Source organism: Centruroides vittatus, unplaced genomic scaffold (assembly GCF_030686945.1).
Source record: "Centruroides vittatus isolate TY-2023 unplaced genomic scaffold, ASM3068694v2 contig_466, whole genome shotgun sequence".
Classification (NCBI taxonomy): Eukaryota; Metazoa; Arthropoda; class Arachnida; order Scorpiones; family Buthidae; genus Centruroides; species Centruroides vittatus.
In genome coordinates, this window is record NW_027122260.1 from 350649 (window position 1) to 376743 (window position 26095).

The window sequence follows — 26095 nt, forward strand, 5'->3', positions numbered from 1 at the left end:
TTTTTAAATAAAAATAATAACAATCATGGAAAATTCATTAACTAATTTAATAATTTACTTGATATTGTATACTTTATACTAATAAACTGTAAATTATTTTTGTCCCAACTTAATACTCATACTGTCAATCCGTACTGTGTTTCTATAAGTTTTGAAAACACATTTTGTTAACTCAAAGTTTTATATTCAGAAACTTTATTTCATGCCGCATTTTGTGTTTTCTCCTGTGTTTTCAAGAGACAGATGATGATATCAAAAAATTGAAGATTGGTATTGTATAAAATTACACCCCTGATTGCATGACATAAAATTCAAAATTTTAACAATTTTCTATATGTAAACTAAGAATCTTATTTTTAAATGAAAATTGATCAATCAAACCTCAGTTCTTTAAAACTGCTATTTTTTTAAAGTTTTAGATTTTGAAAATTTCAAAATATAGTAAACAAATTTGTGATTTCACAATATACTGTTGCTGACCAATCAAATTTATGAATTTATATATAATTTTGAGCTTTTAAAGGGCTTTCTAAAAACTACATCATTCATAAAACAAGATACTTTTGAAGAAGTTTGTAAAGTTGATAATAGTAATTTTATTTCAAAAAATTTATTTATTACTTTAAAAAATTTTTATATTGTATTTAAATGTATTATTAGAGAAAACAACCTCACAAGAAAAAATATGCTATTGTGGCTGTACCCCATATTTTTGTACATATGTATTTTAGATTTAATTAGTTTTAATAATTTTCTCTCTTTCTTAACCCTTCTTTCTAACTTCCTTTGTTCATTGTTCTGGCTTCTGGGAACGGGGGCTTCCCACTCCCCACCCACCAGGGAGCCGTGTGGAACAAAGAGTTCGAGGGGAGGACGAGTCAAATCTAGGTCACAAAGGGTCACTTTTTCCCCAGCCGGACACGAAGAAGCACGGATGAAAACGGCGAGCTCGTGAGACGGAATTCTACGAGGGCCGAATGGAGAGCCGTGAGGTGAGGATCTGGATTCTCGAATCAGAGACACCGAAAAGAAATTATAGTAGAAGATATTTAAAACATTGACGAACCCAGAGACACGCAGAATAAAGCACCAGCCAGCATCGAGTTCAGCGAGAACAAGGGTACCCCACTATCCTATCAATTCTTCTCATTTCCCTATCTCTATACTTTTCTATCCCTAGGTTTAAGTTAGTTAAGGATCGCGCGAGTTTCATTAGTATTGTCGGGCAAGTAGTTTCCAAGGAGGTAAGCTACTTGGGTTATTGTTACTAACGGACAGTAAGAGAAATTGGACCGAGGGAATCCAAAAAGAACTCATCTGTATATATTATTTATCGCGAAATTAAATTTGTTTTAATTGAATTCACGTGTCTGTGTATTCCTATCGCGCTTCACACTTCACACTATTAAAACATACAAATAAGCTGAATGAATATTTATATTTTGCATTTCACATTTAAACTTTACAATTCTCTTGAACTTATGAAATAATTTCAGTATCAATATTTGTTATGGCAGTATTATAAAAATATTTTGTATTAGAGCAACTATTTATCAATACAAAGAACTACAGTAGAGAGTCGAAAATCGGCATCAATTGGGGACTGGGGTTGTTCAGATTAGGGATTTGTTCCGATTACGGTCTATGTACGAAAAAATATATTAACCTGTCCGATGTTCAAATTTTTCTTCGTTGCGTGTCGCTTCCTGTTGAATTTTTCTCCGTTGCGTGTCGCTTCGTGTTGAATTTTCATTGATTTTAAGCCTAACGAAAATTTTTATAATAATAATCGAGGCTATCGTATCGTTAAAAATTATTTCTTTATTTTGTACAAACAAAATAAATATATTGAAGAATATAAAAACATGAAAATTATACTTTAGAAGTAAATTTAGTATCAAAAACGTTCGATTCAGCACAACACAGTCTGACTGAAAATCATGCCGATTATCGGGCGATTCCGATTACCAGGGTGCCGATTTTCAACTCTCTACTGTAATATGTTTGCTAAAAAAATATTAAATCTTCAATAAAACTCAAGTAAAATTAAGTTTAATTACAAAAATCACTCAAAAACAACTAGTAATCATTAATTTTGTCAATTTAAAAATATTATCTGTTGACCATGCTATTTTTTTTAATTACTTCATGCGATAAGTTTTTATAGTACAGATGGCATATAATATTGTGCAAGCTAATAGTAGTAAAATAAATAGGTACAAATATTAGAAATTTCAGAATAATAAATGCCCTAAAAATATAAAATAAATTTTCACTTTATTTTTTGTATAAAACAAAATATTTTCAATTGATATTTGCTTTATTGCATCATTTATTTCATAGTTTTGCAATATTAACATTGCAGATAAAAATGAATAATTAAATTGATCATTTGCTTGTTTTTAAATTGAAAATATCATTTTTATGAATTGATTGTCAAGAATATAAATATGATAAAATTAAATATACAGCAAAGTTTTGCTAATTAACTTAAATTTAAAATGCAATTTATATCACATTATTTAATGCAAACTAAAATAAGTTATTATACTTACTTGAGGAACCATATTCTTAAAAGATTCCATAATTTGTGAACTTCTAGCTTCTTGGTAATATGAGAAACAGCCAGTAATAATAACAACAACAGACAACACTATTCCAAGATATAACTAAAATAATATTAAAATAATAAATATATTGCTATGAAATTTAAAAATAATTGATATATTCATTTATTTAAATAATATATGAATATTTTTAACTCTTAAAACTATTAATTACAATGTATTCTTAAAAACAATTAAAGATTATGTGAGAATCAAACAAGTTAAAGAAAAACACCCCAATGATGATCTCATCAGCAGTCAGCATATGTCAATTTTCTGTTCTGAAACTTACACTTTCTCAAAGTTGATAGTGACACCTTAGACACAATTCTCTCAACTTTTAGTCACCTCTAGGTAAACTGCACCTTTAACATGACAAAGAACAGCCAATTTTAATCAGTCATCACCCATTCTTCCAGCCATTTGGATTAGTGTTTGTGTGCCTGCATAACTAGTTGCTGGGATTTATAATTTTGTTTCACCTGCACTTCTGCTTGAGTACTATCTGATGCAAAAATACATCATCTGACTTTGAAACTCTATGTATCAAAAACTGTTCCTGTGCTTCCCATTGTGGGATGTATTTGTCAGAATTCTTAAGTACCAAAATTTGTAAACTCTCTCTCTTCACAATTATAGTGCATATAACAGCAAATGCTATGTCTTACTTAGATGTGTAACATACTGTACAAATTTTTGTGCTGTCTAATAAATGTTTAATTTAAGTGTAGTCAATTGTGTTGAATGACTCCTTCCAACTGAATTTCATCATTTCCTACTCCATCCTCTTACCCCTAGTCTCGCATATGAGACACATTATTGCCATCCCACAAAAGTGCTCAAAAACTCAAGTAGTAGGTGTAAACTACTTGGTGTCAGAAATTTCTGAGTGTAATCACTTATATTCTGTGATGAGAAGGCTCTAAAGGCCAAATAAAACACCACAATTATATAAAACAAAAACGAATTTATCTATCTAAAAACCTTTTATCTTAGAGATTAAACAAATAAAACTAGCTAATGGAATACATTAATTTAATGATGTATTGAATTGTGATGATCTGACTTTTACCCAAATTCGATCGTTAACATCGTCATACTTGCTCAGTAGTTGTTGTCATCTACTACTTGAGAGAATCTCCTCTTACACGTTCTCGACGGCAAAAATGACACATTCCCGTGATCTGCTGACCTCTTGGCCAGACTATATCATACTGATATCGAAACTGGTGGCCGAAGAGTCAGTCATCACCAGTCCCTTGATAGTGAAAAATCATTGCCAGACCTCTGTCCCAAGCTCTGCAACTCACCACCCTTTTCGGATACATCTGCCCACGAACATCTACTGGATACCTATCTACTGGATATCCGAACTGTTTCCCGATCCTAACCTTTCTTTCATTCAACCAGAGCACCCCAGACCAAGACCCTTCACAAGATCCTCTACAAGGTACTTATCGCCACGCAAATCTTATGTAAACTCTCTCTGTTGAGAACCATGAAATTAGGCCTATCTAACCCTATTTTAGTTATTGCACTCACTATCAAGAATTTATGTATTGTAATATAATGAGTTTTTTCATCTTTTACAAATAAACGTTGTTTTGTTAACATGGTCTCTTCATGAGTCACTTTTGATGTGCTGTCTCTCACTCCATCCCGAATCCAATCGCCCGCACCTGCAGCCACTCACGTGACCAAATCAACACGTCGTCTCGGCTTCCGTGTCAATCGAGACACAGTGGTGTCTATCCTGATAAAGCACTAAAAAGATGCTGACCCTCCAGTCACAGAATTATAAACTTTGCATCATTTTAAATGAGAAATAGTTGATAAAAGCATTCCTCACAACAAAAAATACATCAAACAAAATTCTTGAAAACCTAAGATTTTATGAAAATACAAGATTGATTTAAGCTTGTAAACTATATTTTTAAAAATAAAATTAGAAAATCAATATTTATAGTTTCAAATCATTGCAAGACAAAATATCTTAAGGAGTTTGAACTATTGACTATTGAATTTACCTGTAAATATGACAAAGTCAACAGCTGTGTTGAAAAATTGTTTTATAAAAGTAGTAAAGATATTTTTATTATGATAATAAAGGGAAAAAAATTAGAAAATAAATTTCCAGTAGGAGTCATATATGAATTTAAATGCAGCTGCACCAATCCCAAAAAATATATAACAGAAATGAAAAGACAATTAGGTCTATTTTTAATAGACACTCACAACTGCCATAAATAATCGGGCTATAATTTGGAAATAATAATTATGAATTACAAATGAATTTGACACTAGAGGGAGGCATTAGGCACCATCTCATATTAAACTTAATAATTATAATATTTAATTAAATAATTTAGATTAAACTGGAAGAAAAGAATCAGCTTGAAGCAGGACTTGAACCTGCAATTCCTGCTTACCAGGTGAATGCGTTGCCAGTTACACTACCCGGACCTTTGGTCCAATCTCCTTGTGATCCACCAGGGAGATCAGAGGAAGTCGGACTGCTCCTTCTGGCAACAGGTCGTTGACCTACTCACTTGTCAAGGATGGCGGTTACGTTTTGTTATGTGTTACGCGAGTGCAGGAGGTTAGTGGAGCCGACGATAAAGTGTGACTGACAATTGAGTAAAGACACCATTTTTTTAACGAAACAAAGGTTTATTAAAGTAAAAAATTAAGCTACAATTCTAACTCTCAATTACGCATAGGGGGAGCCCGAGAGAGGGTTTACATAAATCATTTTCATACCTCTTAAAAATCTCTGAGGAAACTTTCGACATGATTCCAGAATAAGGCACTTGATATCCACAAGGCACTATGTCAAATTTTCACGACTGCGATGAACAATTAATTCGCGACTCGTCCACAACACGCTTAACTGGCAGATCGAAAGGAGACTCCCGAGGGGGAAAGAAGTGGGTTTTATAGTTTCGCAGTGGAAAATTATGTCACAAGACCGATTGTTTAGAGGTTAACATTGTCGTCAGAACTAAAACAAATGATGAATCTGGACATTAAGTGTAAACTTTACATCGTTATCGTGTGGGAACATTTGTTTTTAATAGGAAGAGTTATAAAATTTCCCACAAATTCTGTTGCCTGCTTTCCAAAATCGTAAGAATAATTAATTTGGAAAAACTAGATAAAATCCCGAATTTCACACTCCTCTTCCAGTATATATAAGTTTAAGATATAATCATCATTAATTTTATCTTAAACTTATATATATGGGCCAAATCTTTTCTTCCAGTTTAATCTAAATTATTTTATTACCATATTTTACGGACTATAAAATGCTACAGACTGTAAGACGACCCTTAATTTTTAAGCAATTTTTTAAAAAAATACCTATAAGACACTACGGACTATAAGATGCACCTGAACTTTGGAGGCAATTTTTCGAAGAAAAAAGTGCGTCTTATAGTCCGTAAAATACGGTAAATATTATAATTATTAATTTTAATACAAGATGGTGCCTAATTCCTTCCTCTAGTATCAAATTCATTTGTAACTCATAATTATTATTTCCAAATTATAGCCCAATTATTTATTGCAGTTGTGGGTGTCTATTTGCTATGCATTGAGTTTCAGTTGGTGTTATATTATTAAAAATAATCAGTGCAATTCAGCAATAGTAAAATATAATAATACAAGTTGTGAAATAGTTAAAAATAAAATAAAAATAGTTAAAGAAGAAAAAAATGATTAAAAAGAAAATTATATGAACATATTATTATAACTAAATGAAGATAAATGATAATGATGATATACAGTTAGATGATAAGTGGTACTGTCATGTGAGTATAAAAAAAAGAATGGCAATAATGATGAAAGTGTGAAAAAAATGTATAAGTAAAAATTTAATAATATAGATAATAATGTAATAAACACAATTATATTATTAATGTAAGAATAATGTAAAGAAAACAATGAGATTGTAAGTACAAGATATTGGAATAATTTTTAAAATAAATGACTTGTAAGTTAATATAAAATAATTGTATTTTTAGGTCACCAAATTATTATAATTCTGAAAAGAAAGATCATCATTTAAATATAATGTTAAAATATAAGATGGAAGAAATGAGATAAAAAGATTATAAAATAAGAAATGTTAAAATGTATACTGATGAAGACTACAATGAAAGTTAAAATCCACAATGAGATAAGGAGTTGTAATATGGATTTTGATAGAAATAGAACATTTTAATGTTTTAGTTAAATTATTTATTATGATTATAATATTAATTTTTTAAATTAAAGAATTAGAAAAGCAATGTGCCTCAGTATGTCACAAATATTAACATTGTAAAAAATATGTCATATAAGGAAGTCTAACTGATAAGGGCATTTGGCTGAAATGAAATTTAATGGATAAGGGTTTTAATGTGTTAATATAATTTATGAATTAATGTTAAATAAATAATAAAATAACAAAAATACCACATGTAATAAGCACTAAATTAAGTTTCAGAAAGACATGGTAATGCAAAAATCTGAAACACTAAAAATATATGACAAAATACACAAAATTAACCAAATAGAAAGACTCCAAACAAATTATCAAAACTGACTGATTGATTATACATTCAATGAGTCAGTTTTGAGTTATATGTCTTGTGACAAATGAGTCACAAGACATAAAAGTTACCATAGATTACAATAGCAAAACAGCATAAGTGAGGTTGCTTTAAACAGAATATGAGTGTAATGAGTGTATGTAGTGAGTGAACAGAGGAGTTATTCATAAGTCTGTGGAACATTTTAAAAATTTGCCACTCATAAACTATGCAAGAGCTAATGATAATTTGTACATAGAAAAAACATACATGTCATTCATATATAGAAAGAACAACAAACTCTCAGAGAACACTGTCACTAAGAAATAATATCTGTTGCATAGTTTATAGATAATTAATATTTAAAATGTTTCACAGACTTATGAATACTTCTGTATTTTCCAAATTCAATGAAGAACTATATATAGAAAAATTTTGATTTTTATATTTGAAATTTATGAAATTATGAAGTTATTTGAAAATATTTTAAAGTAAATTTTGCAATATTTTCAGAAGTTACTATTTTAATATTGTAAATTTTAGAAATGAATAAATAGTACTTACATTATCATCAGGAGGTTCATCAGATGAAGCTGCCAGAATAGAATATGCAACAAAACAAAGAATAGCACCTATCCATAATAAAAGTGCAAATCCCCCAAAAAGATTTTTGCAAAATTTCACCCATTTTGGAGTTTTCTTAGGGGGTGAGAGTGCATTTGGTCCATCTCTTTCCAAATTATGTTTAGCTTGTTGTTGTGTTAAGCCCTTAAAGAAAATACATTTTAATAATTAAAACTAAATTATAATTTTTAGTGTTTACAAAACAGTAAGAAAAGAATTTTGATAAATAAAAATGCTTTCTTGAATTAAATACCAGTAATACCTTGGTTTTTGTCGATAATCCATCCGAAAACAATCAGCGAAATCCAAAACCGATGAAAACTGAGGCAATTATTTCCATATGAATCAATGTAAATCCAATTAATTTGTTCTACACACTCCAAAATACATACCAAAAACACATTTTATAGAGAATTAATATACCGTTAAATACTAAAAGCAATAAGAAATTAACATAAAAGACTAATTAGCATAAAGATAAAAGCATTAAGATTAAAGATAAGATAATTAGCATTAAGATGAAAGCAATGGAATTGTTTGGCTAGACACGCAAAGTAATGTCTTGTCTTGTAGAAGCTAGTTGGACATGAGCTTCTAGCCTATATCGCCCTGTGGTAAAGTGTGATGTAATTGTCATGTAATAGTAGTTGTATGCATTTATGATGGTCATATCGAGGGGAATAATGCCTTCTGGGAAATACGTTTAAGGCTAACTGGTCCCTATTCAGGTGTTACAGACATGGAGAAAACCCAGAAAACTTCATGTGGCCAGCCCATCCTGGCAAAGCGCAAACCCACGACCGAACTCCCAGTGTTCAGGGAACAGAACTGTTGGCCAATGGTGGGCCATTGCAGGGTAATGTTCACACAATGAGAAATAATGTCACACTGTGCCAGAAAACGTGTGGGTTGCCCTTTGTTTTTGCAAAATTAGCAGCGAGGTCACTTGAGTACACCAACAAAATCTGATGCAATTGACGAAAACCAAGACAAACTTTTTGCGAAAAAATTGACGAAAACTGAAACCAATGATAACTGAAGTCAACAAAAACCGAGGTATTACTGAAATGCTTTGTAAACCAAAAAATTATTACATGATATATTTTAATTATATATAAAATATAATATTGTTTACATAGTGTAATAGAACACAAAATATATTTAATAGAATAGAAAGCTCCAAAGATGAAAATATAGAACCTAGCAAATTTTTAAAAAAATCAATATTAACTGTAGCCATCTGATACTCTTCACAATGTAGCCAATATTCAGGATGTTAAAAAAAATCATTCATCATTTATATGGTAGCCATACTGATAACACACCAAACTCAGTAAAAAAATCTTAGTAAACATAGATAGTAAACCTTAGTTAAAACTCAAACCACATCTGAGATAAATAATCTGACAAAGACTGAAACTTTTGAGAAAGTTCACAACTCTGTAAGTTGTCAAGCCATTAAGTCAATCATGATGCTAATATAAAATTGTTAATATGAAACAGTTGAGTTTTTTGACCTATTTTTACCATGACTTTTTACTCAGTATAATGTGTACTATCTACAATATAAATACTAAATGCTTTTTTTAACACCTTATAGAAGAAATCTCATTATAATAAATTAAAAAATAAACTCAATAATTAAACAGAAAAAACAAAACTTTTATAGAATTCAATACTAATTTACAAAAATAAATACCTTCAGCTTATTTTATAAGCATAATCAGCTTGAAATTTAAATTAAAAAGAGATCATTAGTTCAATAAGTTTAAACATTTTAGAACAAAAAATTTATGTCATATAAATGACAACTGAATGTTATATTCACAATTACATTCATTTCCATATTTTAGTTTAAATTTCTAAGATATGGATAAACTTTCATTATCTCTAGCATGTAAGCAATTAACAAAAGTTTTTGTGTTTATAAATCTCACATGAATTCTTGGTAGACAAAGTATACTAAAATGTATAAAATTCATAAATAAATAATCTCAATTAATTGCTTAAATGCAAGAGATGATAAAAATTACCTATGTACTGGTAATTTTTATTAATATGTGGGAAATGCATAAAATTGGGAATTTTTAACATTTATTTTATTTAAACATAATTAAATTTTTATGTTATATGGAATTTTAATTTTATATTCTGTGATATTTAAAATTATTGATATACTAATTAATATTCTATAATGAATTTTAAAGAACTCAAAAAGGTTTTTGGTTTGCTACATTCTAATTTTTTTGTTGCATTTACACAAATGGCATTTAGCCACAACTTTTTATATTTTATTAAAGTATTATCAATATAAATATATTTTGTTATTAAATAAATTTTACAATGAAACTTATTGATTATATCTATTATTATATTTATATCTTGTAGTCATTATTTTTAAGCAATATCAAAATAAAGTTAAATATATGCAAGTTGAAAATTCAAACCTCAATGACTACAAGAATATAAACTATATAAACTGCTTTAAGTGTACTTTAAAATTAATACAAAAGTATTTACTATTACTATTTTTGTCTTTTGAGCAGATTTATATAAAGTTTAATGAAAATCTTTCTTAATAAAAATTACACCTTTCATTTAATCAAATTATCGACCTGAATGTTTAAGATTTAAAAAGCAATTAAAAATTAAATTTAACATTTCTAAAACTAAAAATAAACTTTGATTTATAAATTTTAAAAGTGAATCGTGTTTTTACTTTCCTGGCTGTTATATATAACAGAGGGAAAGTATGGTGATTGATCAAAAACTGACCATCCAGATTTTTCCATTTTTGGACTCAGGGGAACTTGAAACATCAAGAAATGCAAAAAAATTTGGGGTTTTTTTTCTGTTTGTATGGGTGTTAGTGTGTGTTTGTTAACTCTCTTTGAAGCTTAATAACTCCTGTGCTTTTTGTCGAAAATTCTAAAATTTTGCAGGAAGATTTGTTTATTAGGGGATTGATGCTGTTAAATTTTGGTGTTTAAATGTTCAGGGGTGGAGAGATAAACATGGTCATGTGTATCTCCAGTAGGGTTGACTTAATGATGATTTTACTCGTTAGTAGCGTTTGCAATTTTTTATAAAAACCATCCTGCCCTCAAAATTAAGCTTTTTTATAATAATTAAAAATATAAAAAGTTTTTAACAATAAAATATCATAACAGATGGCATCACACACAGTTTTAAATTTTTCTGGGAAAGTTAAGCAACTTGTTGCTGGACTTTTTAAGATAGTATTCATCAGACACTATGCTAATAGAGAAATAAAATCTCTCTATATTTTTTCTTAAAAAATTGAATAAATAAAGTATATGAAAGTACTGTGTCAAATAATATAGTAAGTTAATAGAAAACAAGCTATTGTGGCTGTATGCCTTATTAATGTATATATGTATTTACTAATTTAAGTTAGTTTTAACCTTTTCCTTTGTTCTTTGTCCTAATTTGTTCTAGAACTTTCCATTCCAGCCTTTTTTTCCCTTGGGTGGGATTACCAATTCAGGAACCACAAGAACAATAAGAGAAAAAAAGACCCTGGGGCTGATGAAACAAAGGAGAGGACATTCTGGGTTGAGCTCTTGAGGAGAGCAGAAGAAGAAAGGTAGTGCTCCAGGTCACGAGTAGAAACGACTGGAGACTGTGAGAAATTGAGAAGTCTACAAAGAGAAAACCCTGACTGAAACGACGAGAGAAGGAACTGTGAGAATACAGGGGATCGTTAATGCAACTTGCAAAACACGTTCACCCTGTCGGAACTTTCGGTCTGCTCAGTGCATCGAAGGACAGCCTTTCTATGAGCGGTGATGGATGATCAAGATCATGAAATCCCGATCAATGTCAGGATGCTGACACCAGATAGTCAATTTATCGCAGACTAACACGTATATATTTTTATAGATGATAATATTTAAAATAAGAGGGTTATTTAACAATAAATGCCTTAAAGATAAAGATTGAGTGGAACTCCAAATATAATATATATATATTATTTATTATACTATAACAATAAAATATATATACAATAGTCCATAAGTATTATAAAATGCAAGAAATTCATATCAAAGGATCTAAATCTAACTGTATTCTGTATATCTGACACTAATGCTCCACGAGAGAGAGAAGAGAGAGCTTACAATCGTTCTAAATATTATACTACCTTCACTTGAGGTTTGTTCTTCTTAAAAATTGACATGTTGATAAGTATTCTGGAGAATGCGGAACAGGAGAATCAATCTTCTATGCACTCAGTATACATTATGGTTTATGTCTTCTATATGGTGCCTTCAAGACTGTGGAAGACTGTCTAGTTATTATGGCAATTTCCTAAGAACTGCACTAATGTGACCAGTTCAGGTTACAAGAACTGCGTGAAAAGGCGGGAAATCTACTTTTTTTTTTATAGTGACGGCTGGGCAGCGTCATAGGACAGTGAGTAGTTTTTAGTCAGCCTAGAAAGGAAGTTCGTTTCCGAAAAAGGGAGGAAATGAAAAATGTACATCCTTTTTGTTAAAATTTTATCAAAGAAATAAAATGTTTTGTTATAATATTCTATAAAAATTAATCCCTTAATCTGCAGATCTCACAATACTGATTTAGTATCAGACTATAATGGAGAAAAAGGACAAAGACTAAAATCCCAGCAAAAAGTTCAACGTGGTGTCCCACCCAAGGTTGAGAAAGCAAGAGAGAACTCAGGGTATTTCACTCTTCCTCTCATTCTATCATTCTTTTTCTATCACTCTTCCTCTTCCTTAGTTGTAAGTTAGCATGTAAGCATTAGTTATAAGTTTTGACCTATGTATGATTGTCGTGAAAGTATTTTTCATTGTGTGTTGAATCATTGTTTAACACCTTCGTGTAAGGAAGTAATTGTAGAGTTGGAATCCAAAAGAACCTGTTCACAAGCAATAATAAAATATTTTGTTTAGTAATACTGCCAAGTAATTATTGTTATGTTTTTCTGTTCACTGGCTTATGTACGATTCACTACGAACATCACACTATAAAAACACCGGTTGTCAGGAAAAGATACCTGACCAAAACATAAAAGAACACTATTGTAGAGATCTAATATACCGAGGTATATTATTTCTGTGAGATGGGTATAAAATGAGGACTTCACAAAGAAATTTACAGGAATTTAACACGTTTATTTACATATACACCGTGTATCAATTAACTTATAGCTATATATTACAAAGGTTAATAATACGATTAATTAATTACAAGATTTTGGTCCTTCCGACAAGTGGAGAAAGTTAACACTCAAAAATGAGTATGTAACCTCACGATAATTATACAACGTGTACCTCCGTCTTCCTGGAGCAGAACAGGTGACCCTTCTCGTTAACGATCCTTCCTTTGTCTTCAAAATATCGTATACGTCCAAACGTCCGAAGCACCAGTTGAAGGAAAAAAAAAAGTCCTTTCTCAGGTCATACATTCCCTTTTATACCTCCCTCCATCCGGGGAATTCTCTATCACGTGACACAGGGTAAACCAATCGGCAGAGCGTAGCTGCACGACGCGATACATAGTGAAAACCTGACACGGTTAATGGAATACAAAAATTCACAAAACAATACAGAAATCAAACACAATAGTCGCATAGCACTACACTATTAAGGAAATAGCTATTATTACTCATGGCTATGCTGACCAAATTGTACAAAAAAAAAAAAAAGATTGCCAGGGAAAAGATGATGTACAGGAAGATTGCCATCCTTGGAATTGGCAGACATTATTTATTATTCTTCTCTCTTCCAATTGCAAAGCAGGCGTATCCCAATGGGCAGTCTGGTATCTAAAACCTATAAAGTCATCAGATAAAAATAACATCTTTCAAACATTTATAAACAAACCAACTTACCATCTCCTACAATAGAAACCCAACTCTTTATTATGAAATGCTAAAAATCCTATTAACAGACAAAATTCCTTGTTATGACAACAGATTCAACAAGAAATTGGTTTATACATCAGAGAAATGGCTTGATTTCTTAACACGCATATCAAGGAGCACCATTATTCTATCCAAAAGGGCTGCCGACCACAGCATTAGCAACATTTACAACCGAAAATGATGTATAAATATTTCTTAATGAAGCTAGTCTAACACAACCAATTAGGAACCAGACCAATCTGAAACATCTGGAGAAACTCAAAATTTACAAAGCTATTTATGAAACACTGCAATAAATTACAAGGATGCCAAGACATTTTCTAAAGCATACAAGTCCATCTTTGAAGTATACCTATAATTTCAAATGTTTAAAAAAATATTTGGTTATGTCATTGATCATGTTTGTACCTTCCACCAATGAAATAATTCTATTTTGTTTCAAATGACATTTGAATTTTCATATGTATGTTTGACTACTATTTTAACCTGATGATGATGATGATAATTTAAAAAATTGTTGAAAATGTTTGTTTTTATTATTATTTAGTAAATTCTTGATATTACTGATATTGTTTTATTAAGGACAATAAGTTTGGAATTTCCTGAGTAGGGATAATAAGTGCTTGTTCCAGTCTGGATCAATATTAGTAAAAGAGGATCCAACTCCTTCAATTTTAAGGCAAGTTATTACTGTGCTAAGAGATGCAACAGCATTATCTGGGCTGCTTGATCAATTAGCCTACATGACATGTCCCAGACTACTTTTTGAAGTGAAAAGTGCATAAATCTGTCTGACCTTTGTGTCCCTTGGTGAGTAAGTGCTCCCATCCAACATATTTCTTAGAAAAAGTGCTTGCTAGAAAAATCACTATACAGTAAGACCCCACTTAATGCTGCCTCAATTAATGCTGATTCAATATAACATGGTCTGCTTGAAGCCTTAAAAAAGGCTCAAAATTTATGCTGACTCAAATTATCATGATATTTTATTAATTCGTATATAATATGATTATTCCCAAACACGAACCAATCAGCAAAAGGTGGTAATTCATCGTAGCACTATACTTCCCTTAAATCTATGTTTGTTTTGTGAAATTTTGGAAAAAATATGACATCATGGATGCCATAAGAAATATCAACTTCTCTTGGCAAGATTTAACTGATATATGTGTGAACAAAGTGTGAAAGAAGTTATGGCTGGAGACATCCAAGAATTTTCAACAAAAAGAGCCTATTGCTGTATCGTTAGGTTGACCAAATTGTCAACTTAATCGATACAGCAGGACTAGGAGATGTAGACAAGCAGAATATTGAGGTGTTACTGCAGGTTTCTGGTGAGAGCCTTACCAATGACAACCTTCAAGAATTGGCAGAACAAGGAATTCAAGTAAAACTGGAAAATAGTGATTCTGAAAATGAAGAAACCAAAGAATTTCTCTACAGATTTCCTTAGTAAAAGTTTGGTAATGATAACTGAATGAATCATTGATCAAATTGTAGCGAATGATCCAGATTTTGAAAGGAGTGCAGAAGCAAAACAAGGTGTGAATGAGTTCTTCTGCTACTGACATTTGCTTAAGAAAAGAAAAACAAAGAGACAAATGAAACTAAACAACTTTATTGAAAAAACAAGAATTTCAAAAAGCCAGAACCTTCATCACAAAAAATAAACTTTAGATTTCTGTGTGCATATGTTTATGTTATTTAACATATATTATTATGCGAATTAATATAAAAAAGTAACTTAAAATTATAGTAAAATTTGTTTATTTTTGGTCGCATGTTCCCATTTCCCTATTTACTCTATGTTAGAATGATGTCGTTTAACGCTGTTTCATATAGCACTTTGTTGTCTAGAAATGTATCCCCTGCATTAAGCGGAGTCTTACTGTATTTGTTCAACTCTTGAGGCTAAGTCTCTTATAAGTAAAGTTAGTGGGGCTATACCTCTGAGATCATACATCTTTTCAAAACTGATGTGGTCTCCCTGTTCAGTGCAGCACTTTGAAGCAGTCATGCTTACAAATGCCTTGAAAATGGTTGTTCCATACCACAGATACTACATTAGGCTTACAGGAAGTGCTTTTACTAATTACAGAAAACAATTCTTTTTATTTTGATAGGAATATTTATTTACAATCAGCCTATCAGCTCACCACTCACAGCCATATTGGCTGAATCAGTCACAAGGACTTTATAGTTTGGAATTTTTACCTCCTCACTTATGTAAGTTCGCCGAAATGGGGGGGAGTTTTATTCCCAACCGTCGGGATGGCTAAGGGCTATTCGCATGTGGGTGGCAGTTTTGAGGAGGCAGAAAAACAAGCGTTTCACATAGAAACCGTTTATTTTAGTCGAAAATGCTTACATAAATTTAGCAATGGTCCTTGAGTTCAGAGCTTTAGGTTGTTTTCGGTTTCGGTCTGGTCCTACGCTGTAGGGGCCCCTTAGCAACGTCGAGTAAAAAGTTCGAAATTTTGAAGAGACGGTGCACAAAAGATGAACGGAAACACCACTATTGGAGGTGAACGAACACAACAGGTAGTCTAGAGGAAAACTCTTCTGTCCTTGATATCGGAGGCTTTATAATTTTCTCGGGATCGAATCATCGCTAATTGGCTAACTCTTCTCCTCTTCGCTTCCCAATTGGTTTCCCACCTGTCTCCAGGTGTAAATGGAGCTTCGTTAGGTCGCAGGAAAGGTCGACAAAAGAAGGTTCATCCGACACCGTCTTTTAGACTATGATCGCGTTTAATTGTTGACGACGACACCAACGCTCATTTTGATATATTTTTTTTCTTTCAGGTTTCGTTTTGCTTTTTAAACTGCGTCTTAATTTTTAATATTTTTCTTTCTAAATTTTCTTTACCTAAAATTTTGTTTTCCCCGTTACTCGTTATGAGCGTCGACATCAAAGTCCGGTGTCGCCGACTCGACACTTATAAAAGTTATCATTTCGCGGTTTGACTTAACAAACTCGTACATATCCCTTTTGGGGGTTATTTCCGGGCCTCACAGGGCTCCCTACCAAAGGAAAATGTTGCTTTGGGGTTAGCAACATTTTCTCTGACAACCTCGAACGTTGACCGACCGCGTCCGGTCAGAAATATGATTTCCCGAAAACAATCGTCTCTTGTTCCTTCTCGCGCGCGTTTGATTTCGCGTCACATTGCTCGACCCTAATCGGGGTACGATTTCCAAAAAGGAAACATTCCGAAACATTTGTTGTTTTTGTTTCTTGCGTCAATCAATAGCGTTACAAGATCGTAATTTCAAATTCAAGTTTTATTTACTTTGGTGAAGTAAGCATATTATCTTTTTATTCATTTAACCATTTAATAAATTTCAAGCAAGCATAAAAAAAAGGCTAGCAAACAAAACATAATAGGTCATGTTCCTCATTTTTATTCCTTTCTTCTTTCTTTATTGGGTATGTCGTCCATTGTTTCTTTCTTTCTCTGGGGTTTTATTTACTCTCTCTCTCTCTAGGGGGTGTTTTTCTTGGCTTTGTTTTGCTCTCTCTCTCTTCTGCCAAACGGCTTGCGTGCTCTTCCGCCTTTTTATTTACCTTTTTCAATTCTTCTAATTCTTTCTGCGAAACTTTAGCTTCGTTAGGGATTACGACAATTGCAGGAGGTTGAGAAGGATCTTCGTTTTGAGCCCTTGCTTGAAGGATTGCCCTTCGGACAAGGGAAGGAGATAATGTGTACAGATCTTCCGTTGATCCGCGGGAGCTGCTTGAAGACGGAGACGACTCGAACTGCACGAAATCTGGCTCCCAGTACCATCTAGAGAGGTCAGGATCAGTCATGGCGTCTATGGAAAACAGAAAATGACCTTTCGTTATTCGTTTATTCCAATTTCATTTAAAATTTTCTTTTTCTAGGGACTAAATTGGCTTTAATTCCACAATCACTTGAAATTTTCCCAAAAAAGGAAGTGTAAAAATTTGTATTCGTTGTTTTTTTTTTGTTTCTCCATTTTTTTCTTTTTCAAAAGTAATTCCGTCTAAAGCCACTTGGTGTTTTGGAGGGGATGATTGTTACTATAACTGTCAACATTCCATTTTCTAATATACGTTCCAACATGGTCAAAGGCAATGTCCAACAGTCTCCTGTAGATACAATATGTCGTGTATTTCCTGTTACGCTTCTGGGTATCGATTCCCATAGCATATGTCTACCTTTTCCTACTACTTCAATTCTTCCTCTGAAACGGGTAGCATCTCTTCTATTTCCTATTGATCGAATTATAATATAAATGGTAAACGAATTATTTTCTCCTTTGGTTTTAATTATCTGTATGACGAAATGTCTGTAATAACAATAAAGCCGAGTTGTCCAATTGAAATCACGAGGTAAATTCGAACCAACTATGATCATGCGAACAGTGTCATGCTTAATGTTTATCATATCTGAATGTCGCTCTGATATATGGTTGATAATTTGTTGATATGTACCTTCCCATAGACATGATTCCAAGGATGGACAGGAGCAGGTTTTAAATGGACAATATCGTTCATGGGCTTGTCTATCTTGTAAGAGTCGGCTTTCGGTGCATCCCTGATCTTTGTACTTACATGGAAAAGCTACCCTTTCTGACAGTTGTTCTAGAACCAAGTTCCTGCTTCTCTCCATCACTCCTCGACAAACTGGGCATCGTTGAACTCTTTCTCTGCACTTTGAACAAACCAAGTGCCCTGATTGACATTGGTGTATCGGCGGACTCATGTAATCGTAACATACAGGACATTCAAACATGGCGACTATTGATGGGTCCGTTATCGGGTTAGTAGTTGACGTTTGTCTACTATTTGCTAAGGTGGTGGTTGTCGGAGTTCGTCGACCTTCTGCCATGCCGGTGATTCTAAATGAAAGGAAAAGAAGGCAATTGAATAATAATTTTTCTTCTAACTACGAGTACTAAAGTTTAGTGCTTATAGAAGTCCGGATATCTCCACGCGAGCGCTACATGCGTCTCATTTGCGTAGGGATTGTTTCTATTCCGACGAGAGGTATAACTGGTTCCTCCTGGTCGGGTAGTGATACCATAATTTTTCCTGATTCTCGTTTTTCGGTTTGGGTCCTCGGTCGGACTCTTATCGGCATCAGCTCGATTAATTCGATCGGGGTTGCTTCCGTTTGTTCTATATCTTGACGTAAAGGATGTGTTAACGTAGTCTCCCGTTTCCTCGGACAACGTAGACGTTTGCGACATTTCCAGGAAATCAAAATGATCAGCATAAGTGTTGCAAGGGCTATTGTAAGTACAAGGGTCCAAGTCGGTAGTGGTTGATGCGTGATACTCGGTGTTGTCGAAAAAACGTCAGTTCTTACTGATCTTATATCTTTACTTATATCTCGAAGCATCCGTCCAGAAAATTCCAATGACCAATCTCGTTCATTGGTTCGGAGGACGTTCGTAGTGATGTTTTCTTGGATATATTCTCTCAAGATCTTGGTTTCCGTAAGATTGAGTATATCCGTTATTGCTGGAATGACGTAATGGTTTCGAATAGCGACCTTGAAGGTTACTCTCGATTGAAAATGAGATGTGAGACGTATTCCGGGTACGTGTCCGACACAAGTCATAGGGAGCTTAAAAATTCCAGTATTGTTTAATTTGATCATTTTTACTTGCGAATGAAGGGTCCTGCTTATGGGATTACAATCGACGACCAAATTTAATGGTGAAGGAGTTGAATATATCCACGTTCCTTCCTCGTCAATACGACGGAACACGGGCTTCGGGTATACTGTAACCTTTCTTTTGCACAATTTGTTGACCGACGGCTCATCCGCCATGAACAGAGCATATTCGCAGGATCGATAGGGAAGTTTCCAGACCGCCACTTCCGGCGAACAAATGGTTGTTAATCCAATCTTACATTTTTGTAGGTCATGCGCCTCTAGCAACATATAAAGCTGTCTATCTCTAGACAATGCTATATACGGGTAATCAACTTGGTAGTAAGCGAACGTCTTTGAAAGGGAAAAATAGGCGGGAAATTTTACGATTTCATAGAGATCGAAGTATCCTTCGGGAGTTACCAATGGAAACTTCGCAAAAATTCTAAGAGTAGTCGGTAGTGCTATGGCTGTAGTAGTGATCCACTGGAAGTATTTAAACACGTTATCTTCATTTAAGGGCTCAATTAGTGATATTCCTCCCGGCAGGTGTTTGTTCACTTCCGCTAATGCCTCCAACAGCTGAGACCTTGACATGAAATAAGAGCTAAGTCGATCGTTCTCCAACATTTCAATGGCTTGTCTTAAATTCGTGATTCCTTCTCTAAATTCAAATACAGCATTTTCGGCATATCGGAGTGCGGTGCTTACTACAAAGGTATAGCTAAACATCTGAAGTTCTTTATCTAGATATTCCTGACGTTTTATCATCATATCGATGTATTTCCGGTTGTCCTTGACTGCTTGTAGGGTTTGGTTCATCACTGTTGTTTGCGCTTCCAAAATGTGTACCATTTTCTGTTGATTTTTGGATAAACTGTCTATCCTACTGTTTGTCGCCTCGATTTCCTCTGAAGTAGCCGTTCCGAATAAAAATTTTAGAATCTTTCCTCCCACGTCTACCAATCCTCGTTTGTTTCGAGAGTGACTATTGGTTGTTACTGTCGCTTTTAATTCTTGATATGCTGTCTCGAGATCGTCGAACGTTAGTTGTAAATTTGTCAATTCTGTTGCTGCTAAGATCCACAAGGGTCGCATAGGGTCATCTTTCCTCTGTGTTCCTTTCCTAATTACGGGGTTTAAAGAAGATAGGTGACGACGTAGACCACCTAGGTATTCATCATATCCCTCAAACGAAATTTCTATAGCGATAGTCCATTGGCTCGTTGTCATGAGAAAATTTCCTTGCGGCAAAAATATGATTCCTTTAGTCAAAGCGGGTACGATGGTCGAAGCTTCGTATGTGACACATAGTATCATTACCAGTGAATAAAAAGTTACAGGTTTCAATCCCATCATCTATGAAAGAAAGAGTTTCACATTACTAGCTTAGTTCCGATTTCCGACAATTCGTTGAAAGCACACGCGTATTTTTACAAACTAACCTCCTCCTCACTGGGGATGATGACCTCTTCTGAGCAGGCGAAAGAGATCACCATTTACAATTTTCGTTAAATAATCCAATGGGAGTAGGCGGTGACGGGCGCTCGTGACGTTGGCCTCGGGATGGAGCCTCCGTGATTTCTGCGTCCGCGACCGTCGCTACGCGAGGTGGTATATAACCTGATGATTTTGGAAGAACCCAAGGGTACTCACTTACGGGTCCTCTGCTTCGAAGAGCGTAATTGTGGGGAATTTGAAAAGGGCCCACGGGTTGTTCGGATTCTGTAGCTCGTGTTGAGTCTGTCCTTTCCGGTTGGATCGAGTGTAATATGATCTCGTCCCAGGGGTCAACTAATTCCGATTGAGGTGACTCCGCGTCACTACCTAAATGTGAGTTGGAATTTCCTATTCCTGGGTTATCATCCTCTTCTAGGGTTTGCTTAAATTCTAAACGAGCTATCGCAGGTTTCATTCGATTGGCGTGCGTATGCAATTTCTTTCCGGTTTGTATGTGCTGAACGATGAAATCTACCGGGCTTGTCTCGGCAACGATCCGAAAGGGTCCCTGCCATCTGGGAGCTAATTTTCGTTTCAAACCAGAGGGGACTACTACTTCCTTTACAAAGATTCGATCTCCTACCGAAAATTTGTACGGTTTGTTTTTGCGCTGGTGATATTCGTTTCTGTCTATCGCGGCTTTTTCTGCATGTTCCTGCGCTATTTTGTGTGCTGAATTCAATCGGATTCTGAGTTCGCTCGCGAAATTTTCGCTTACGTCATAACTGAGTCTATTCGGTTCCGTAACTATATCAAATGGATATGTAGGGTCACGTCCATACATTAAATAAAACGGGGTTTCATTTGTGCTCGAATGCACGGTTGTGTTATACGCGAAAAGTGCGTAAGGGATCATTTCATCCCAATTACGTTGGTCCTTGTCAACATAATGGGTTAGAATGTCTATGAGCGTTTTATTCAGACGTTCTACCATTCCATTACACTGAGGGTGATATGCGGTCGTGAGGAGTCTTTCTATACGCAGTAAATCGCATACTTCCTTCATTACCTTAGAAACAAAATTGGATCCTCTATCAGTAAGCAGTTGTTTCGGGACAGAGTGTCTTAAAATAATTTGCGTGACGAACGCTTTCGCCACTGTTTTAGCAGTAATATCTGGCAAAGGGATCGCTTCTGCCCATCTAGAGAAATGGTCTATGAAAACCAATAAATATTTGTTGCCGTTATGGGTAACAGGGAGTGGACCCTGAATGTCTAATGCAGTACGCTCAAAAAGTCTCGATACTTTCGGAAACGTCTGCAAAGGGGCTTGATGACCTTGCAGGGGTCTTCTCCTCATCGCACATTCCTGACAACTGTCGCAGTAATTCGTAATATGTTTGTTCATTTCTGGCCAGAAAAATAGTTTTTGTAATTTCTTCCGCATCTTTTTAGCACCTAAATGTCCTGAGCTAGGAATATCGTGAAATAATTTTAAGATGTATCCTATCATTACTTGAGGAATTACTAATCTGTCCCAAACCTCATTTCTTTCAGCTATTGTCTTTCTATGGTAAAGAGTTTGATCTGCGTCTAGATAAAAGTTTACTGCATCTAGGTTTGTTTCTTGGGAGGACGGGTCTCCCATTAATTGTTTTTTTAGTCGACTACAAAAAGAATCCTTTTGCTGTTGTTCGCTAACTTGTTCTTTACTAAAAATCGGCTGCACCTCGTCTATTTTCGTTACGGGCAAGCGGCTCAGCGCGTCAGCATTTGTATGCGCTTTGCCTGGTTTGTGTATGATCTCAAACTGATATTCCTGGAGCGCTAGGTTCCAACGACTTAGCCTCGAACTTTCATCTCTAACATTAATGAGCCATCTAAGGGGTCTATGATCCGTGATTATTTTAAACTTTTTTCCATACAAATAGGGTCTAAAGTGTTTGATTGACCAAATTACAGCTAGACATTCTTTCTCCGTGGTACTATAATTCCTTTCGGCTGGCTTGAGCAACCTACTTGCGTAAGCCACCGGAAGTTCTCCACGCTCATCTTTCTGCGACAACACCGCACCTATCGCAGTGTTTGATGCATCGGTTGCCAATATAAAGGGGCTATCAAAGTCTGGTGATCGTAGTAATGGAGCCGATATTAATATTTCTTTTAACCTTTCAAATACTGCTTCGTGGTTCTCGGTCCAATGGAATTTCTCATCTTTCTTCAGTAAATCGGAAAGGGGTTTCGAAATCTTTGCGTATTGAGAAATATGTCGCCTATAGTAACCTGTCAAACCTAAAAATGCTCTAACGTCCTTCTCGCTTTGTGGTCGGGGAAAATTTTTAACGCACTCTATTTTCGCTGGGTCAGGTCGAATGCCTTCTTCCGACACTTCGTGTCCCAGGAATTTTATTTGTCGTTTCAAGAAACTGCATTTTTTGGGTTTAAGTTTTATCCCTGCACTTGCCAGACGTTGAAAGACCAATTCTAAGCGCTCTAAGTGCGATTTGACGTCAGAACTAAACACTAAGATGTCATCCATATAAACCAGACAGATTTTGTGTTTTAAGCCCGTTAGTATCAAATCTGCAAGACGTTGGAAGGTTGCGGCTGCACTGCAAAGTCCCATAGCCATGCGGTTAAACTGGTAATGCCCTGACGGGGTACTGAATCCTGTCTTTTCTTTTGAGTCTGGGTCTAATGGTAACTGCCAATATCCACTTAAGGTGTCCATTGTGGAAAAATATCTTGCCTTTCCTAGTAAACTTAATGACTCTTGAACAAGGGGCAAAGGATAAGGATCTATTTTTGTAATTTTATTCAATTGGCGGTAATCTACAACCAATCTATAGCCTTGCGGCTTCTTAGCGACCAATAAGGCCGGTGCTGACCAAGGGGAGGTAGACGGTTCAACCACCCCACTTTTAATCATATTTTCTACTAAATCGTCCATTATTTCTCTTTGCGTGTAAGGGATTCTGTATGGGGCTCGACAAATAGGAGGGCTATTCCCTGTATCTATCTTATGTTCTATTAAATCACAATAGCCTAAGTCGAAATCATCTTTCGCAAACACGTGTTTATATTTATATAGTAGGTCCAATAAAGGGGTTAACTTGTCTTTTCCTATTTCGCTAAGGTTAAACAGATTTGCAAACTGAGCTCTAGTTAATTCATTTTCATTTGATCGCATAATTCCATTTCGCTCGGTCTCTTGCTGTGTTTCTTGTTCCGCTAAGACAAAAGTCCCTACTTTACTTCCCTTACTGATTTTTACAGGCCGCGTTTTTGTATTTAAAATTCTAACAGGTATTCTACCTTGCTTCCGGGTATTTACTAATGTACTCGCAACAAAGACTCCTTCTCTTTCAAAGGGTGAAGGTTCAACTACTCCTATCCGATTTGTCGTGTGTAAATGGACTTTTCCCTCTACAATAACCTCTGATCGCGGAGGAACTACGTAATTGTTTAACAATACTACATCAGCTGACGTATCGCTCTCTCTCTTGTCTGAGCTATCAGCTTTCGTGTATCTTAAATTTCGTTTCTCCTTTCGTTTTTTTCTTTGTGTGTGTCTCGTTTTTTTCCTCTTATCTACGTTTCTGTTGTTATAATTATTATCCCTATTTCTCCTATTTCTACTAGTGATAGAATCGTCCTCTGTCGCTGCAACTTCATTTGTTTTGATTTGTTCTCGCGTTTCTTCTACCTTTCCTGTCTGCTTAGAGTTGCTAAAATTTTCTTGTAATTCAGCTGTTCCCCAAAAGTTTACGGTGTCTCCCGAGGGAAAGCTTAACGTCGCGTTTTTAACAGAAATTGTGACGTCGTATTTTTCGATGATGTCCCTGCCTAAAATTCCGTGATTTGGTTCTGTGATTTCGGGCTTTACTAAATAACAATCGTGATAAAAGACTAATCGTCCGATTCTGAATTTTAATCTAAACTTCCCGATCGTTTCTATAACGTGACCGGTAACGCTAACTAAATCTACCGTTCTCGTTTCGGCTCGCGATAGTTGTTCTATGTTGGGGAAAAGAGTTCGAGATATTAGGGTAACGGCTGCCCCTGTATCGATCGTCAACTGTACCTCTCTATCCTCGATCTCACAAATCATCGTACAGGGAGGCAAGTTTCTACCTTTCGATTCGGTTATTCCCGCTAATGGCGTTTGAATTGGGCCTTCTAGTGGCCGTTCTATATCGCGATTTCGTTCTCGAAATTGTACCGAGGTGACTCTATCTAAGTCTCGCGATTGTTTATTTTCTGACGAGTTGCGTTCTGGTGCGGGTAATGCTAAATATCTAGAGGGGGTCGCGTTGGATGGCGTTCGTTCGGTATCAAAACCACCTGTACCACCCTGACCGTAACGCGGTGGACAAAAGGAAAAGGGCACAAAGTTCCCGCTACATCCGGGTTCAAATTGCCCAAATCGTGCCTGAAAAAAGGGTATCTGTCCTAACTGATTGATTGGAAAGGGGTTCGGCACGTTTCGCACGGGGACTACCCATTCAGGAGCGTCACGCTTCGCTCCCCATCTTCCCTGATACGGTGGAGGGACCTTTCCTCCGTACCATTCGGGTGGTGATGGGACGTACTCCCACGGATTCCGATTCGACGAAAAATTTTGTAGGTATTGATCTCTGTTCCCTCTCCACGGGGGATTTGGGCCTTGCTCCTGGTACTGATTATAAAAAGGGTATCGCGCGCGGAATTGTCTTTGCGGGAAGGCGGGCTGTGATCGCGGGGAAAATTGTTGCTGTGGACGACGCTGCGGACTTGGGGGATAACGCGGCTTTCGCTTCTCATTGTTCGCCCTTTCAGCTTCTCGGTTTCGATTTGGTTGCGAAGGTTCATCTCGTCGGAAGGCGTTTGTTTGCTTTGGCGCTGGCTGTTGATCTAATTTTCTCCCAAATGTTGCTAGTTGCTTCGATAGTTGCGCAATTTTTGTGTCGAGAGCCGAATCTCTCCGCGAATTGGTCTCCTCCGACTCAGCGTCGCAATTCTCTTCGGTATCGCCTACGCTGGCGACTAAACTCCGTGTTTTTCCTGTCAGTTGATCTATTGTCTCCTCGCGGATCGCTACTTTTAATGCTTCCGCGAAGGTCGCTGGATCATGCCCCATTACCTGTCTTTTTAATCTATCTGTTAGGCCATGTAAGAATTGGACACGCAGTTTTTCGTCCAATTCTCGCTGTTGACAGCGTTTGATAACTGCTTGTTCCTGTTCGGTTGCACCTGTGTGATCTATGGCCGTTGCGCTGGCGAGAGTCTGCAGGCGAACCGCGAACTCCTGCACCTTTTCATCTCTCTTTTGGGTACACG

The 26095-nt window shown here is 35.2% G+C and overlaps 1 protein-coding gene across 3 annotated transcripts in view; it reads right to left on the reverse strand.

Annotated features, from left to right (window-relative positions):
* LOC136977664 (sodium/potassium-transporting ATPase subunit alpha-like) overlaps nucleotides 1–26095 on the reverse strand; it is a 155414-nt gene that overhangs the window by 72257 nt on the left and 57062 nt on the right. For all 3 annotated transcript variants that reach the window (XR_010881120.1, XM_067273197.1, XM_067273198.1), the window contains exons 4-5: nucleotides 7742–7945; nucleotides 2556–2669 (exon numbers count right to left, since the gene is read on the reverse strand). Coding sequence is in view for 2 of the 3 variants with exons in the window: in XM_067273197.1 (XP_067129298.1) it covers nucleotides 2556–2669; nucleotides 7742–7945 (318 nt within the window). In the remaining variant the exon portion in view is untranslated. The remainder of the gene's footprint in view (nucleotides 1–2555; nucleotides 2670–7741; nucleotides 7946–26095) is intronic.